Below are 15,571 nucleotides of genomic sequence, written 5' to 3' on the forward strand. Positions count from 1 at the left end.
CTGCGTATAAATCAGTACTTCTAGGAGTATGATAATATAATATGCTGAGTATAAATCAGTACTTAACTTCTTGAGGATAGTGTATAATATATATACTGTATATTTGTAAGTGTATATATATGTATATAAGATACTTTTTGCTTCTCTCAGTTTAAATTTGAGTTTATATTAAGAAAACAATCAGATCCAGACTGCCTGGGTTTGAATCCCAGCTCTACCAATTAAAACTCTATGACCTTGAGTGAGTTACTTAACCTTATTGTGCCTTACTTATTTTCCTCATCCAAAAGTGATAATAACCTGTACCTAAGGTTATTATGAAAACTAAATGAGTTAACACACGCAAAATTTAAACCAGGCCCAGCACCGTAGCAAGCACCCAACAAATGTTAGTGGTAAATGTTCTTATCATAGATTGACATGTACTGCTGCTCTAATCAAGTTCATATCAGCATTGTTTATAGTAAGGAAACTTTGGAAACAATGTTGTATGACCTTCTTTATGTAATACACATGTGATACATAAATAGATATATAAATATGTGTCATATATAACTATAAACATATATTCTTATACGTGTTTGTATGTACTGTTATTGTTTAGTCGCTAAGTCATGTCTGACTCTTTTGCAACTCCATGGACTGTAGCCCACCATGCCCCTATGTCCATGGGATTTCCCAGGCAAGAATACTGGAATGGGTTGCCATTTCCTTCTCCAGGGGATCTCCCCGACCCAAGGATTGAACCTGCATCTCCTTCCTTGGCAGGCAGGTTCTTTATCACAAAGCCACCAGAGAAGCGCGTGCGCACGTGTGTGTGTGTGTGTGTGTAAACATAAACATGTATGCATACCTGTTATCACTGAGCCACTAGGGAAGCCTGTGTGTGTATGTGTGTAAATACAAATATATATGCATAACTGTGGACAGAGTTACACCAAGTATTAAAACAGTTTGTTCTGGGTAGTACAGAAATGCCTCGTACTTTCTCTTTCTCTGCATTTTCCTATATAGATAGTATATATTATAAAAATTTATGCACAAGAATATTATCCCAGTATTTCAAAGAATATTGAATTAGTGAAAATAATTTAATTGGCCACCAATAAGGGGTTGGGATGAAATGTTGTTACAAGAAGGAATTCCCATAGCCATTAAAAATTAATGTTATTTCCAGAGGAAGTACAAATTGTTGATTTTTAAAAATCTGTTACTAAGACTAAACATAATATACAGCAAGATCCTAATGTGATTTTACTCCCTTTTTTTTTTAAAGGAAATGCACTTAATAGAATTTTTCCTTAGACACTTAATATCCTACTTTTTTTTTCTTTCCATCATCCAAATATTCAATAGTAAGCACAACTTTTTTATAATCTTGCTTTTTTAAAATAAAGTTAACATGTATTAGGAAGTCAGACAATTTGGATCTTGGCCTAAGTATGTCTTTAGCTGCATTATTTTACTTGTCTTTTCCAGCTTTTTCTTTCTTCATCTACAAAACTAGTTTGACTAATTCTAAGTTTCTCTCCCAAATCTCTGGCCGCTCTGATATCTTATCAGTAACATACTTAGCATTACCTGTGATAATCACTATTTTGATTGAAAGAATAGGACTTTTAGTTTCTGGTTAATGTTTGTGTCTCTTATTGGTAGTAACACCACAGTCTTTAACATCTACTTCTGGTTTATTTCTGCAGTTCACGTTCTTTGGTGGTACGAGAGTGCAGACAGCCGTGCAGCTGGGAGACATCAGTCTCATGAGGATCCCAGAGTAGTGGCAGCTGGTAAGCTATTTCACTAGGAATGAGTTATTCTTACAACAAGTCAGATTCGGTCAATAACTTTATATGCCTTCTTACAAATTTATTTCCAGTTCGGGAAAGTGTTAACTTCCTTGAATCTCAACAGAATATGCTTCTGATTCCTACATCATTTTCACCATTGAAATAGTTTTCCAGTGATATACAGAGCATTTCATGAACTGTCATAAGATGTATCTGCTATCGGTGCTTAAATTCTACCAAGAGATTCTCACTTTATTTTGAAGGAGGTGGTAAGTTAATTTGCTATGTCCTTTGCATATTTAAAAGGTACATCTGTCCATTGTCACTACCACTTCAGGAAACAGTCTGTTCATTTTCCCCTTGACATTTTAGTATCTGTCATATATTAAAAATACTTGCCTTTACTACCAGATCTTGATTTTTCATTTGAGAATATCTCTCATTCTCTCTTTTGATAACCCTCTGCTTTTGTAGCATTTTCTTACATTCAAATGATTATTACATTTCCATATCTATGATAATATTATTTGTATACATTATTACCTTTTTCATCATGTCTGTTTTTCTGCGATTTTAAAAATTTTTGTCCAGTCAGGTTTATTTTATAATACCAAATGGGGGTTCATAAAAATATTAAACATATTTCTTTACTATGGAAGAATACAATGTTATCTGTGTCATCTGTATTAATAATGTTTATCACATTAATTACTTACTTGGAAAATGTTATTAGGTCCTGGTATTAAACATCATTGATGAGTCATTGGTTTATATGCTGCAGTATCTTCATTTATAGTCAGTTTTCCTAATTTTTACTTCATTTTGGATCACTTTTAATAAAGATATTTGGTCATCTGTTTTAATGAGATATTTATGCTTATGGAAATGTTTGCCCTAATAAAAGTCTATGTATACAATCTGATTCTTTTTATTGTGTTTTATATTTTTATCCTCATTTCTGGAGCTGTTGTTGTATTGCCATAAGGTAATGAGACAATAATAATGTACTGTCTTTATTTTAAACATTAAGTCACCTCAAGTAAATGCCCCGCTAGTAAGGAAATGGCAACCCACTCCAGTACCTTTGCATGGAAAATACCCAACTCCAGTACCTTTGCCCGGAAAATCCCATCAACGGAGGAGCCCCAGTAGGCTACAGTCCATGGGGTTGCACAGAGCCGGACATGACTGAAGTGACTTAGCAGTAACCTTAAAAGAATTTCTTCAGTACCGTCACAGATAATACAAGATCCTCCTACAAACAAATTCAGTGTTTGAGTGCCTCAGCCTTCTTAAACTAGATTTGGTACTACCAAGCTCTCCTGGTAATCTGTACTTACTGCTATGTTATTTAATGTTTCTAACACATTGCAAAAACAATACAGTAAATTATGAATTAGCTCTCCATGGGGAAACTGAAAAAACAGGGAGCTCAATCACCTCTCAGTTACCTAGTCCTCAGGAATTTGGAGGACAGATGAGTTTCCTAGTAAATCAAAGAACACCTTGACACTAAAGTTTCAAATCCATCAAACATATCAGAGGCATTAGCTCTGAGTTTTAACTGAGAGTCTTCCACCTCAGTTTCTTTGAAAGGTTCTCAGGGAATGAGGTGGTGGTTGTATTAACTGCCATCCATGTGGACATATTTGCTCTGGTGTGAGATCAGTTCTGTTTTTAATGCCATGTTTGATGACATGAAATTTTACAGCTCTGTTTACCTTTTCTTCTTTCATTCATCTTTGGATAGCTAGAACACTTCCTGCTGAAGGCCAGAGGCTCTTTTATTCATCTAATCTAGAGCCCTGATGGAGGTTTATGAAGTACCATCAGACAGGTGGTCTTACCATGTCCCAGACAAATTTGGAGAGCCAGCTGATAACAGGCTTCACTCCAGTGATGAACTGCGGGTGCTTCACTTTGCTGATGAGCTTCTGGATTAGGAACACGACAAAGCTGGCTGGGAAGAAGAACATTACAGCAGTGACACAGATGGACACAAGCATGTCCACTGATATGCTCTTCCTGCAAAGAGAAAGTTAATGAGGATCTGAGGGATCACTGATGCAATTGAGGACTCACTAGAGGCGGAAACATGCATGCACATGTCTATCTGAAGAATATCCCAGGGATATTCTAAAAACACCTGCTCAATACGTAAAATTATTTTATTCAGAGTTAAAACATCATTTTCAAGTCAAAAACCTGACAGCTTTTGCAAATGCAAAACTGATTTCTCTGAGTCCAGTACCGAAATGAAACTATTGAAAGAGGTCTGAGAGGGAATTCCCTGGGGAGGCCCAGGTTCCATCCCTGGTCTGGGAATGGCCTAGCCCAAAAGTGAATAAATAGATAAATAGAATAAAATTAAATTTAAAAGTTTGAGAGTTTCAAAACTAAAAGGTTTGAACAACCAATGCATAATGATGGTTCAGTTTGGTTCACTATTTTTTACCTTATAAGAGCAGTAAGTTGTAAATTCTCAAACACAAAGGACTGCTTTGGTTTGAAAACTTAAATGTAGAAATATTAGTGTGAAATTACCCAAATAAGTTAAATTCTTCTGGCTGTAAGTAAACTGGGAAGCAACAACATATAGCATATTCAGTTCAGTTCAGTCACTCAGTTGTGTCCGACTCTCTGCAACCCCATGAACCGCAGCACGCCAGGCCTCCCTGTCCATCACCAACTCCCGGAGTCCACCCAAACCCATGTCCATTGTGTCAGTGATGCCATCCAACCATCTCATCCTCTGTTGTCCCCTTCTCCTCCTGCCCTCAATCTTTCCCAGCATCAGAGTCTTTTCAAATGAGTCAGCTCTCTGCATCAGGTGGCCAAAGTATTGGAGTTTCAGCTTCAACATCAGTCCCTCCAATGAACACCCAGGAGTGATCTCCTTTAGGATGGACTGGTTGGATCTCCTTGCAGTCCAAGGGACTCTCAAGAGTCTTCTCCAACACCACAGTTCAAAAGCATCAATTCTTCAGCACTCAGCTTTTTTTATAGCCCAACTCTAATCAAACAAACAAAAATTCTAACAGATGCCTGTTATAAGAACAGTCTTATACACCCATTATGCATGGTCATATAAAATTCCTAGTGACCTACACTGATATTTTGTAGAAGATAAGCAGAAACAATAATTGACATGCTCCATGAAGCAATATAGGATCTACACTTTCAAGTATTAACTAGAGCTCAGTCTGGACTGGTATAAGATCACTAAATGCCAGTGATGACTTTCTACTTAAAGTCTTAAATAATAAACTGTTAGGTGATCCTGTTTACCTGTCAGCTACTCACGTGTACTATTTACTCACTGAAACAATACGTAAAAATATATGGAAACACTTAAAAATCAATGGGGAGAAATAACAGTTATGGTACATACATCCCTTGATATTTCAAGGGATTGGTTTCGGGACCCCAGAAGATACCCAAATCTACAATGATCAAGTCCTTTATATAGAAGAGTATACTATTTGCATAGTCTATGTACATCCTCCTTAGATTTCATCATCTCTAGATTACTGATAATACCTACTAAAATACAAATGCTATGGAATTAGTTGTACATAAAATGTAAATGCCAGGTTAATAGTTGCCTGTGGGCATTATATTCATGTTTTCCTTTTTTGAACTTTCTGGAATTATTTTTAAATATTTTTGATCTGCAGGTAGAGAACCTGGTAAAGTGGAACACGCCAATGCATACCAACTGTCTACTCCAACACTGGATTACTGGGAAGTATTAAAATGATGACCCATCTCTGAATGACTTTGTTACCTTTGGCTCTTAGCCTCTCTGAGTTTGTTGGTTGCTGTTTTTGTTTTAATCTGTAAAATGGAAATATCAGCTTCACAAACTGAAATGAAAGAAAACAAGAAAGAAAAAACTAAATACAAGTCATTAATACACATGACAGCTCCTACATGAATTTGATGTACTCTTATCTGTGAAACAGGTATCACTGATGTTCTCTGAAATAGAAGAATAAGATATATGGTTTGAAAATAATGTTTAAAAAACAAAGTTTATTAGAAACTCTTAAAATGAGAAGGGCAGCTAAATAGGAATGATGAAAGAATTAACCATCCAAATTAGGGCCTAGCTCTCATTGAAGAGGTAATCACAAATGAAACTCTAGTCACATGAACCTACTAAGACACCTCATTCCACACTAACAGGTTCAGGACTCCTATTCAATGAGAAATACTATGAGATAGAATTTATATTGAGGCAGCCAAGTTATGACTTTTCCCTAACTATTTTCCATGTTTATTTGTGGTAAGTGCAAACTTCTAAAAATTCCAAAAACTTGGGTAAATTGGGAACTATATTTTAATATCCAGTGTCTATATAAGAATAAAATTATCTCAAATATAAAGACTACTTCAACTAATGCCATTAAGTTATCTTCAGAAGACAGCACAATGATTTTGAGGGAATTTTAATCTAAGTAGTGCTGCTTTGGTATAAACAATGTCTCTGCCAACCTTCACAAGAGATAGAAGGACATCTGAGCTTCAGTCATAAAGTGTGTTTGAGAAAACCCTAGGCAATATCCTGAAGGACATAACAAGGGGCAAAAGAAACAATGGGCCCGGTGGGTTTGGATGCATCCTATTGGCCCCTTGCATTATTAATACTCTGGTCCACCATAAAATGTTGAGACCAATAAAGCATAACAAATTATAAAGATGCTGTAAAAACAATCCATGATGGTCAAGTAAAGATAAAACATTAAAAAGTTAATTGATTACTCAACTGATTTAAAATAAATGTAAACTGAACTAGGGTTTAAAATCTGGCCTTAAACCCTGGATGTGCCACTTAGCAGCAGTCAAAATGAGAAAATTACTGCTCTTTCAGAAATTCAGCTTTCTCACTTGGAGATGAGGCTTAACTCGCAGGGTTTTGAGGATAATTAAAACCTGTGAGGAACGGAGGAAACTTTCTTAGCACTTAGCAATGTTTTCCTTCTATAACTTGCAGTCATGGATTTTACTTTCACTATCTGGTAAGTACTTTCTCCTTGGAAATTCTCTCTTCTGCTGACTAGATGCAGTTGATGATGGGGCTCTAAGGATGGAAGGGTCACAGGGTAGAGAACACTGGGTCATTAATTCACCATGTACAGAAGAGCTACCTGCCAACTAGGAAAACCCATTTTAGATCTTAAGGATCAAGAAATAAAATCCTGTTATGTTTGAGACATACATGTTGGTGTCTATTTGTTATAGCAGTTTAGCATATCCTATTTAATACATTCTTGAAAGGTTGAATGACATTCCAGATTACCAGATATAACTGACAGTGTCAAAACTAGTCTTAAACAAGTAAATGATGTGAATAATTATCAACCAAATACTGAGATAGTCAGCATTCTACCTTTCTCAGTCAGGAAACTGGCAGTAAGGCATAGAACTCACAGATGGGACCCTGGAAGATTCCTCATGGGAGTAATTGGCTAGGCTGAGAGAAATGACTTATACACTGTAACAATGAGGCCATTTCCCAAGCACTGAAATGATCCAGTCAGAAAACCCTACAGTGAGGACCACTGTTTGACAGCCCTTTTCCTCCAGGTACTCAAAGAGCTATCAGCTTTCTTTTTGTCACTGTCCAAAATGTGAACTGACTGACAATCAAGGATCACAAACATAAATATTATAGGAAAAACCTAGTATCAAGAGAGAAAAGAAATCAATGAGAAAATATAATAAAACTTGAAAGAAAAAGAAATACTGCAGGAAGAAGGCCTTAAAGCAATGACTAAAATAAATGCCTGTAATTAATGTCCAAGATAAAGAAATATTTAAGCCATGAAAAAAATACTATTTTAAAAAAGAGAAAAATATTCTGGGGAATATCAAGAAAGTAGACATTTAGAATTCAGTAGACAACTCAGAAGATAAAATTTCAGTACTTAAAAAAGTAGAGGTATAGTAGAAAAAGAAAAATGAGAAGACTAAGTGGAGGCAGAATGTTTCAGTCACAGAAGTTCCAGAGACTGGCAAGAGAAGGAAAAAACTCCAAGAAACACAAATATTTGGGGGGCCTGTAAAGTGCCCAGATTAAGACGGTACACTGAGTGAAGGACAGTGGATCAAATCATAGGTTTAAACACAAGAAAATGATTTCTCATGTAAAAAACAAGTACAGAGAGATACAGGCAATACAGGGCTCCTAGTATGGTGTTCCATGATGTCAGAACTTAGGCTGCTTCATCATTCTGCCATCTTCAGCATGTGGTTTCCCCTCATACTCCAAGAAGTCAAGACATTATATCCAATTTCAGCAAGCAGAAATAAAGAGATGAAGAGGGCAACAACCAACACTGCTTTAAGATCAGTACAGTAGGTCATAAATGCATTAACATATCCCACTGGCCAGGACTTAGTCACATGGCTGCACTAAGCTACATAAGTTCTGTTGCTAACTTTCAAAAAAGGTGGGATGTGAGAAGAACTGCTGGTGAAGACAGGTACCAGTCTATGCTACCTCCCTTCAGCACTTTATATACTACTTGTTTTTTTCTCATATCCTACTTGTTTTTCCTCATCATATTTACTAATACCTTCCCTGGTTCACCTGGTAAAGAATCCACCTGCAGTGTGGGAGACCTGTGTTCAATCCCTGGGTTGGGAAGATCCCCTGGAGAAGGGAATGGCTACCCACTCCAGTATTCCAGCCTGGAGATTTTTATGGACTGTATAGCCCATGGGGCCACAAACAGTCGGACAGGACTGAGTGACTTTCACTTTCAATATATATTTCCTTCATTTGTTCATGTGTTTCCTCTACTTGAGGAAACCAAGAGGACACCAACTTTGTCTTTTGTTCAACTCTGGACCCCAGTTTTTGAAAAGTGCATGAAGAATAAAAGAATTTAAGTAATACCGGTTGAATGAGAGAATTGAGAATTCTAGAGGGAAAAAGTCTAAGAAATTAAAAAGATCCAGTTCAGGTACAGTTAAGTCCAGCTCAGTCGCTCAGTCGTGTCCTACTCTTTGCAACCCCATGACCTGCAGCATGCCAGGCCTCCCTGTCCATCACCAACTCCCGGAGTTCACTCAGACTCACATCCATCGAGTCCGTGATGCCATCCAGCCATCTCATCCTCTGTCATCCCCTTCTCCTCCTGCCCCCAATCTCTCCCAGCATCAGAGTCTTTTCCAGTGAGTCAACTCTTCACATGAGGTGGCCAAAGTACTGGAGTTTCAGCTTCAGCATCATTCCTTCCAGAGAAATCCCAGGGCTGATCTCCTTCAGATTGGACTGGTTGGATCTCCCTGCAGTCCAAGGGACTCTCAAGAGTCTTCTCCAACACCACAGTTCAAAAGCATCAATTCTTCGGCACTCAGCCTTCTTCACCGTCCAACTCTCACATCCATACATGACTACAGGAAAAACCATAGCCTTGACTAGACGGACCTTAGTCGGCAAAGTAATGTCTCTGCTTTTGAATATACTATCTAGGTTGGTCATAACTTTTCTTCCAAGGAGTAAGCGTCTTTTAATTTCATGGCGGCAATCACCATCTGCAATGATTTTGGAGCCCCAAAAAATAAAGTCTGACACTGTTTCCACTGTTTCCCCATCTATTTCCCATGAAGTGATGGGACCAGATGCCATGATCTTCATTTTCTGAATGTTGAGCTTTAGGCCAACTTTTTCACTCTCCACGCTCACTTTCATCAAGAGGCTTTTTAGTTCCGCTTCATTTTCTGCCATAAGGGTGGTGTCATCTGCATATCTGAGGTTATTGATATTTCTCCCGGCAATCTTGATTCCAGCTTGTGTTTCTTCCAGTCCAGCGTTTCTCATGATGTACTCTGCATATAAGTTAATTAAGCAGGGTGACAATATACAGTCTTGATGTACTCCTCTTCCTATTTGGAACCAGTCTGTTGTTCCATGCCCAGTTCGAACTGCTGCTTCCTGACCTGCATACAGATTTCTCAAGAGGTAGGATAGGTGGTCTGGTATTCCCATCTCTTTCAGAATTTTCCACAGTTTATTGTGATCCACACAGTCAAAGGCTTTGGCATAGTCAATAAAGCAGAAATAGATGTTTTTCTGGAACTCTCTTGCTTTTTCCATGATCCAGTGGATGTTGGCAATTTGATCTCTGGTTCCTCTGCCTTTTCTGAAACCAGCTTGAACATCAGGAAGTTCACGGTTCATGTATTGCTGAAGCCTGGCTTGGAGAATTTTGAGCATTACTTTACTAGCATGTGAGATGAGTGCAATTGCACAGTAGTTTGAGCATTCTTTGGCATTGCCTTTCTTTGGAATTGGAATGAAAACTGACCTTTTCCAGTCCTGTGGCCACTGCTGCTGGCATATTGAGTGCAGCACTTTCACAGCATCATCTTTCAGGATTTGAAAGAGCTCAACTGGAATTCCATCACCTCCACTAGCTTTGTTAGTAGTGATGCTTTCCAAGGCTCACTTGACTTCACATTCCAGGATGTCTGGCTCTAGATGAGTGATCACACCATCGTGATTATCTGGGTTGTGAAGATCATTTTTGTACAGTTCTTCTGTGTATGCTTGCCACCTCTTCTTAATATCTTCTGCTTCTGTTAGGTCCAGACCATTTCTGTCCTTTATCGAGCCTATCTTTGCATGAAATGTTCCCTTGGTATCTCTAATTTTCTTGAAGAGATCTCTCGTCTTTCCCATTCTGTTGTTTTCCTCTATTTCTTTGCATTGATCCATGAAGAAGGCTTTCTTATCTCTTCTTGCTATTCTCTGGAACTCTGCATTCAGATACTTATATCTTTCCTTTTCTCCTTTGCTTTTCACTTCTCTTCTTTTCACAGCTGTTTTAAGGCCTCCCCAGACAGCCATTTTGCTTTTTTGCATTTCTTTTCCATGGGGATGGTCTTGATCCCTGTCTCCTGTACAATGTCAGGAACCTCTGTCCATAGTTCATCAGGCACTCTGTCTATTAGATCTGGGCCCTTAAATCTATTTCTCACTTCCACCGTATCATCATAAGGGATTTGATTTAGATCATACCTGAATGGTCTAGCAGTTTTCCCTACTTTCTTCAATTTAAGTCTGAATTTGGCAATAAGGAGTTCATGATCTGAGCCACAGTCAACTCCTGGTCTTGTTTTTGTTGACTGTATAGAGCTTCTCATCTTTGGCTGCAAAGAATATAATCAATCTGATTTCGGTGTTGACCATCTGGTGAAGTCCATGTGTAGAGTCTTCTCTTGTGTTGTTGGAAAAGGGTGTTTGCTATGACCAGTGCATTTTCTTGGCAAAACTCTATTAGTCTTTGCCCTGCTTCATTCTGCATTCCAAGGCCAAATTTGCCTGTTATTCCAGGTGTTTCTTGACTTCCTACTTTTGCATTCCAGTCCCCTATAATGAAAAGGACATCTCTTTTGGGTGTTAGTTCTAAAAGGTCTTGTAGGTCTTCATAAAACCGTTCAACTTCAGCTTCTTCAGCATTACTGGTTGGGGCATAGACTTGGATTACTGTGATATTGAATGGTTTTCCTTGGAGAAGAACAGAGATCATTCTGTCGTTTTTGAGACTGCATCCAAGTATTGCATTTCAGACTCTTTTGTTGACCATGATGGCTACTCCATTTCTTCTGAGGGATTCCTGCCCACAGTAGTAGATATAATGGTCATCTGAGTTAAATTCACCCATTCCAGTCCATCTTAGTTTGCTGATTCCTAGAATGTTGACGTTTACCCTTGCCATCTCTTGTTTGACCACTTCCAATTTGCCTTGATTCATGGACCTGACATTCCAGGTTCCTATGCAATATTGCTCTTTACAGCATTGGAACTTACTTCTATCACCAGTCACATCTAGCTGGGTATTGTTTTTGCTTTGGCTCCATCCCTTCATTCTTTCTGGAGTTATTTCTCCACTGATCTCGAGTAGCATATTGGGCACCTACTGACCTGAGGAGTTCCTCTTTCAGTATCCTATCATTTTGCCTTTTCATACTGTTCATGGGGTTCTCAAGGCAAGAATACTGAAGTGGCTTGCCATTCCCTTCTCCAGTGGACCACATTCTGTCAGACCTCTCCACCATGACCTGCCCATCTTCGGTTGCCCCATGGGCATGGCTTGGTTTCATTCAGTTAGACAAGGCTGTGGTCCTAGTGTAATTAGATTGACTAGTTTTCTGTGAGTATGGTTTCAGTGTGTCTGCCCTCTGATGCCCTCTTGCAACACCTACCATCTTACTTGGGTTTCTCTTACCTTGGGCGTGGGATATCTCTTCACGGCTGCTCCAGCAAAGCACAGCCCCTCACTTTTTATCTTGTTTGATTAGATATGGATGCCCATTAACTAGAAAACTGACCCATCATCTTTGGGATTACTAATTTTAAAAGCCTCCCTTCTTCTGAACACAAGATTCAAAAGTCTTTGCAAAGGCATAATCAATGCAACCACAGACCATAGCCCTGCAGTAATCCCTTAACTTTAATAGTATAAGTAATATCACATCAGTGTGTGCATAAATATAATTATTGTGTAACTGGATTTAGTTATGTATTATGTGTCTAGCTATGTGTGAAACAAGGTAATGTAATAATAAAAGTATAAACATCAATACAGTATAAAAGTAACTATTCTTAATGTGATTAATCAGATGAGGGAAAGGAATTATATTTGGGTGGAGTGGTATGTAACAGAACTAAATCAATTTCCAGCAATAGGAAATATGTATAACTGAAAATATCAAGAAGCACCAGGAAGTGTATATAATTCATAAAAATGGAAAAGAGCATTGAAAAAACAGCTGAAAATTATGAAGGGGGTTAGTTACTCTGTGGGCCAATAACAGGAATAAGGACAGCATCACAGGTCTGTTCCTTTTTTTTTTGGCTCCTGTTTTCAAAGCTTACAAACTATTTGATTTCAAAATATGAATGTATAAATTTAAATTTTCATTATCTAGTTCGGTGCCCCCATTCCTCAGAGTAACTGAGAAATCCTCTCTGTAATTAGCACTGAATAAGGTTAGACTGGAGGTGGTGATATGGAGAGAGAATGCATTGAATGAAAAGTGAAGGCTCACTGATCTTTATCCACACATAAATCACCAGAGTAAAAATTAACCCTGGTTCGATGCATGATACAGGATGCTCAGGACTGGTGCACTGGGATGACCCAGAGGGATGGTATGGGGAGGGAGGTGGGAGGGGGGTTCAGGATGGGGAACACATGTACACCCGTGGCAGATTCATGTTGATGTATGACAAAACCAATATAATATTGTAAAGTAAAAAAAAAAAAATTAACCCTGGCAAACATGACCTGTATTTTAAATGCAAAGTATAAAAAATGCTCAAACTATCTCACAATTGCACTCATCTCACACACTAGCAAAGTAACGGTCAAAATTCTCCAAGCCAGGCTTCAACAGTACATGAACTGTGAACTTCCAGATGTTCAAGCTGGATTCAGAAAAGGCAGAGGAACCAGAGATCAAATTGCCAACATCCACTGGATCATGGAAAAAGCAAGAGAGTTCCAAAAAAACATCTACTTCTGCTTTATTGCCTATGCCAAAGCCTTTGACTGTGTGGATCACAACAAACTACGGAAAACTATTCAAGAGATGGGAATATCAGACCACCTGACCTGCCTCCTGAGAAATCTGTATACAGGTCAAGAAGCAACAGTTAGAACTGGACATGGAACAACAGACTGGTTCCAAATCGAGAAAGGAGTACATCAAGTACACAAGTACATATATTGTCACTCTGCTATTTAACTTATATGTAGAGTACATCATGAGAAACGCTGGACCGGAAGAAGCACAAGCTGGAATCAAAATTGCCGGGAGAAATATCAATAACCTCAGATATGCAGATGACACCACCGTTATGGCAGAAAGTGAAGAAGAACTAGAGCCTCTTGATGAAAGTGAAAGAAGACAGTGAAAAGGCTGGCTTAAAACACATTATTCAGAAAACTAAGACCATGGCATCTGGTCCCATCACTTCATGGCAAATAGATGGGGAAACAGTGGAAACAATGGCAGACTTTATTTGGGTGGGGGTGGGGGGGCCTCCAAAATCACTGTAGATGGTGACTGCAGCCATGAAATTAAAAGACATTTGCTCCTTAGAAGAAAAGTTATGACCAACCTAGTTCAGTTGCTCAGTCGAGTCCGACTCTTTGCAATCCCATGAATCACAGCACACCAGGCCTCCTGTCCATCACCATCTCTCGGAGCTCACTCAAACTCACGTCCATTGAGTCGGTGATACCATCCAGCCATTTCATCCTCTGTCGTCCCCTTTTCCTCCTGCGCCCAATCCCTCCCAGCATCAGAGTCCCTTCCAATGAATCAACTCTTCACATGAGGTGGCCAGAGGACTGGAGTTTCAGCTTTAGCATCATTCCTTCCAAAGAACACCCAGGGCTGATCTCCCAAACTAGACAGCATATTAAAAAGCAGAGATATTACTTTGCCAACAAAGATCCATATAGTTAAGGCTATGGTTTTTCCAGTAGTCATGTATGGATGTGAGTTGGTCTATAAAGAAAGCTGAGTGACGAAGAATTGATACTTTTGAAGTGTGGTGTTGGAGAAGACTCTTGAAAGCCCCTTGGATGGCAAGGAGATTGAACCAGTCCATCCTAAAGGAAATCAGTCCTGAATATTCACTGGAAGGACTGATGCTGAAGCTGAAATTCCCATACTTTGGGCACCTGATACAAAGAACTGATTCATTTGAAAAGACCCTGATGATGAGAAAGATTGAAGGCAGGAGGAGAAGGGGACGACAGAGGATGAGATGGCATCACCGACTCAATGGACATGAGTTTGAGTAAACTCCGGGAGTTGGAGATGGACAGGGAGGCCTGGTGTGCCAGTGCACGGGGTCTCAAAGAGTCCGACACGACTGAGCGACTGAACTGAACTGATGACACGCACAGGAATCCAGACTGCCTTCCCAGTCATCTTACACACTTGTATTTTACACGAACTTCTACTAATTGTACACAGGTGTGCATGGAGATGAGGTGAAATTCAGCTAACTCTAAAGTCACACAGTTGACATGCAGTAAGATCCGTCGAACAAACAAAAGGACACCAAGGGGTCAAGACGAACACCAAATTCCTGGCTCTGGGCCAGAGGCAGATGCCTCCCTGACTAGGCTGACCAGCCGCCCAGTCCCCACAGGACGAGCGGACCCGCCCCGAAGCTTCATCTACCCTGATGCAGGGAGCACCCTACCAGCCCGGAAGTCACAGGAGGAGGAACATGAGGAAGCATACCAGCCGCTGCCCTCCTCAGAGCTCCAAGCCTCAACATGTTTGCCCTCTGGAGAAGCCTGACTAGGGCTCTGGTCGCTCAGACACCTGCGCCTCAGGTACGTGCAGGGGATGCCAACAGAGTTTCCTGCGGGAGGGGAGGGGCCGGGAGAGTCTTCTGACGTAAGCTCACGAGCCGCGCATGCGCTTACGGGCCAGAGGCCAGGAGTCTGCCAGTTCCGTTCCGCTGTGCAATTTATAGTGCAAGTCCCAACCTTGGGGTTAGGGACCCCGGGACGCCTGGGATGAGGGAGGAAAGGGTGGCGTTAGAGGAAGACCCTCTGCCAGGATCGCCTCGGGCCGGCTTGCAAACTGCCATGGACAAGAAGCTTTTCTAGCCTCGGTGCCCAGCGGCCCTGAGGACACCCCTGAAGGGGTAGCTGCTGCCTTCTTGCCACCCCTAGAGGTGGCTGTCGCGTGGCCTGAAACACATTTTCATCCAGCCTCTTAACTTGCCTTTTTTTTTTTTT

At 39.8% G+C, this 15,571-nt stretch overlaps 1 protein-coding gene across 1 annotated transcript in view; it reads left to right on the forward strand.

The window, feature by feature from the left end:
• Nucleotides 1-2,709, forward strand: part of LOC120864117 (protein NipSnap homolog 3A) — a 19,527-nt gene extending 16,818 nt beyond the window's left edge. Inside the window, exons 5-6 of the mRNA XM_040240960.1 lie at nucleotides 1,701-1,787; nucleotides 1,877-2,709. Of these exons, the coding sequence (XP_040096894.1) occupies nucleotides 1,701-1,787; nucleotides 1,877-1,953 (164 nt within the window). The 3' untranslated portion in view covers nucleotides 1,954-2,709. The remainder of the gene's footprint in view (nucleotides 1-1,700; nucleotides 1,788-1,876) is intronic.
• The last annotated feature ends 12,862 nt before the right edge of the window (nucleotides 2,710-15,571 follow it).

This window comes from Oryx dammah, unplaced genomic scaffold (assembly GCF_014754425.2).
Source record: "Oryx dammah isolate SB20612 unplaced genomic scaffold, SCBI_Odam_1.1 HiC_scaffold_1, whole genome shotgun sequence".
NCBI lineage: Eukaryota > Metazoa > Chordata > Mammalia > Artiodactyla > Bovidae > Oryx > Oryx dammah.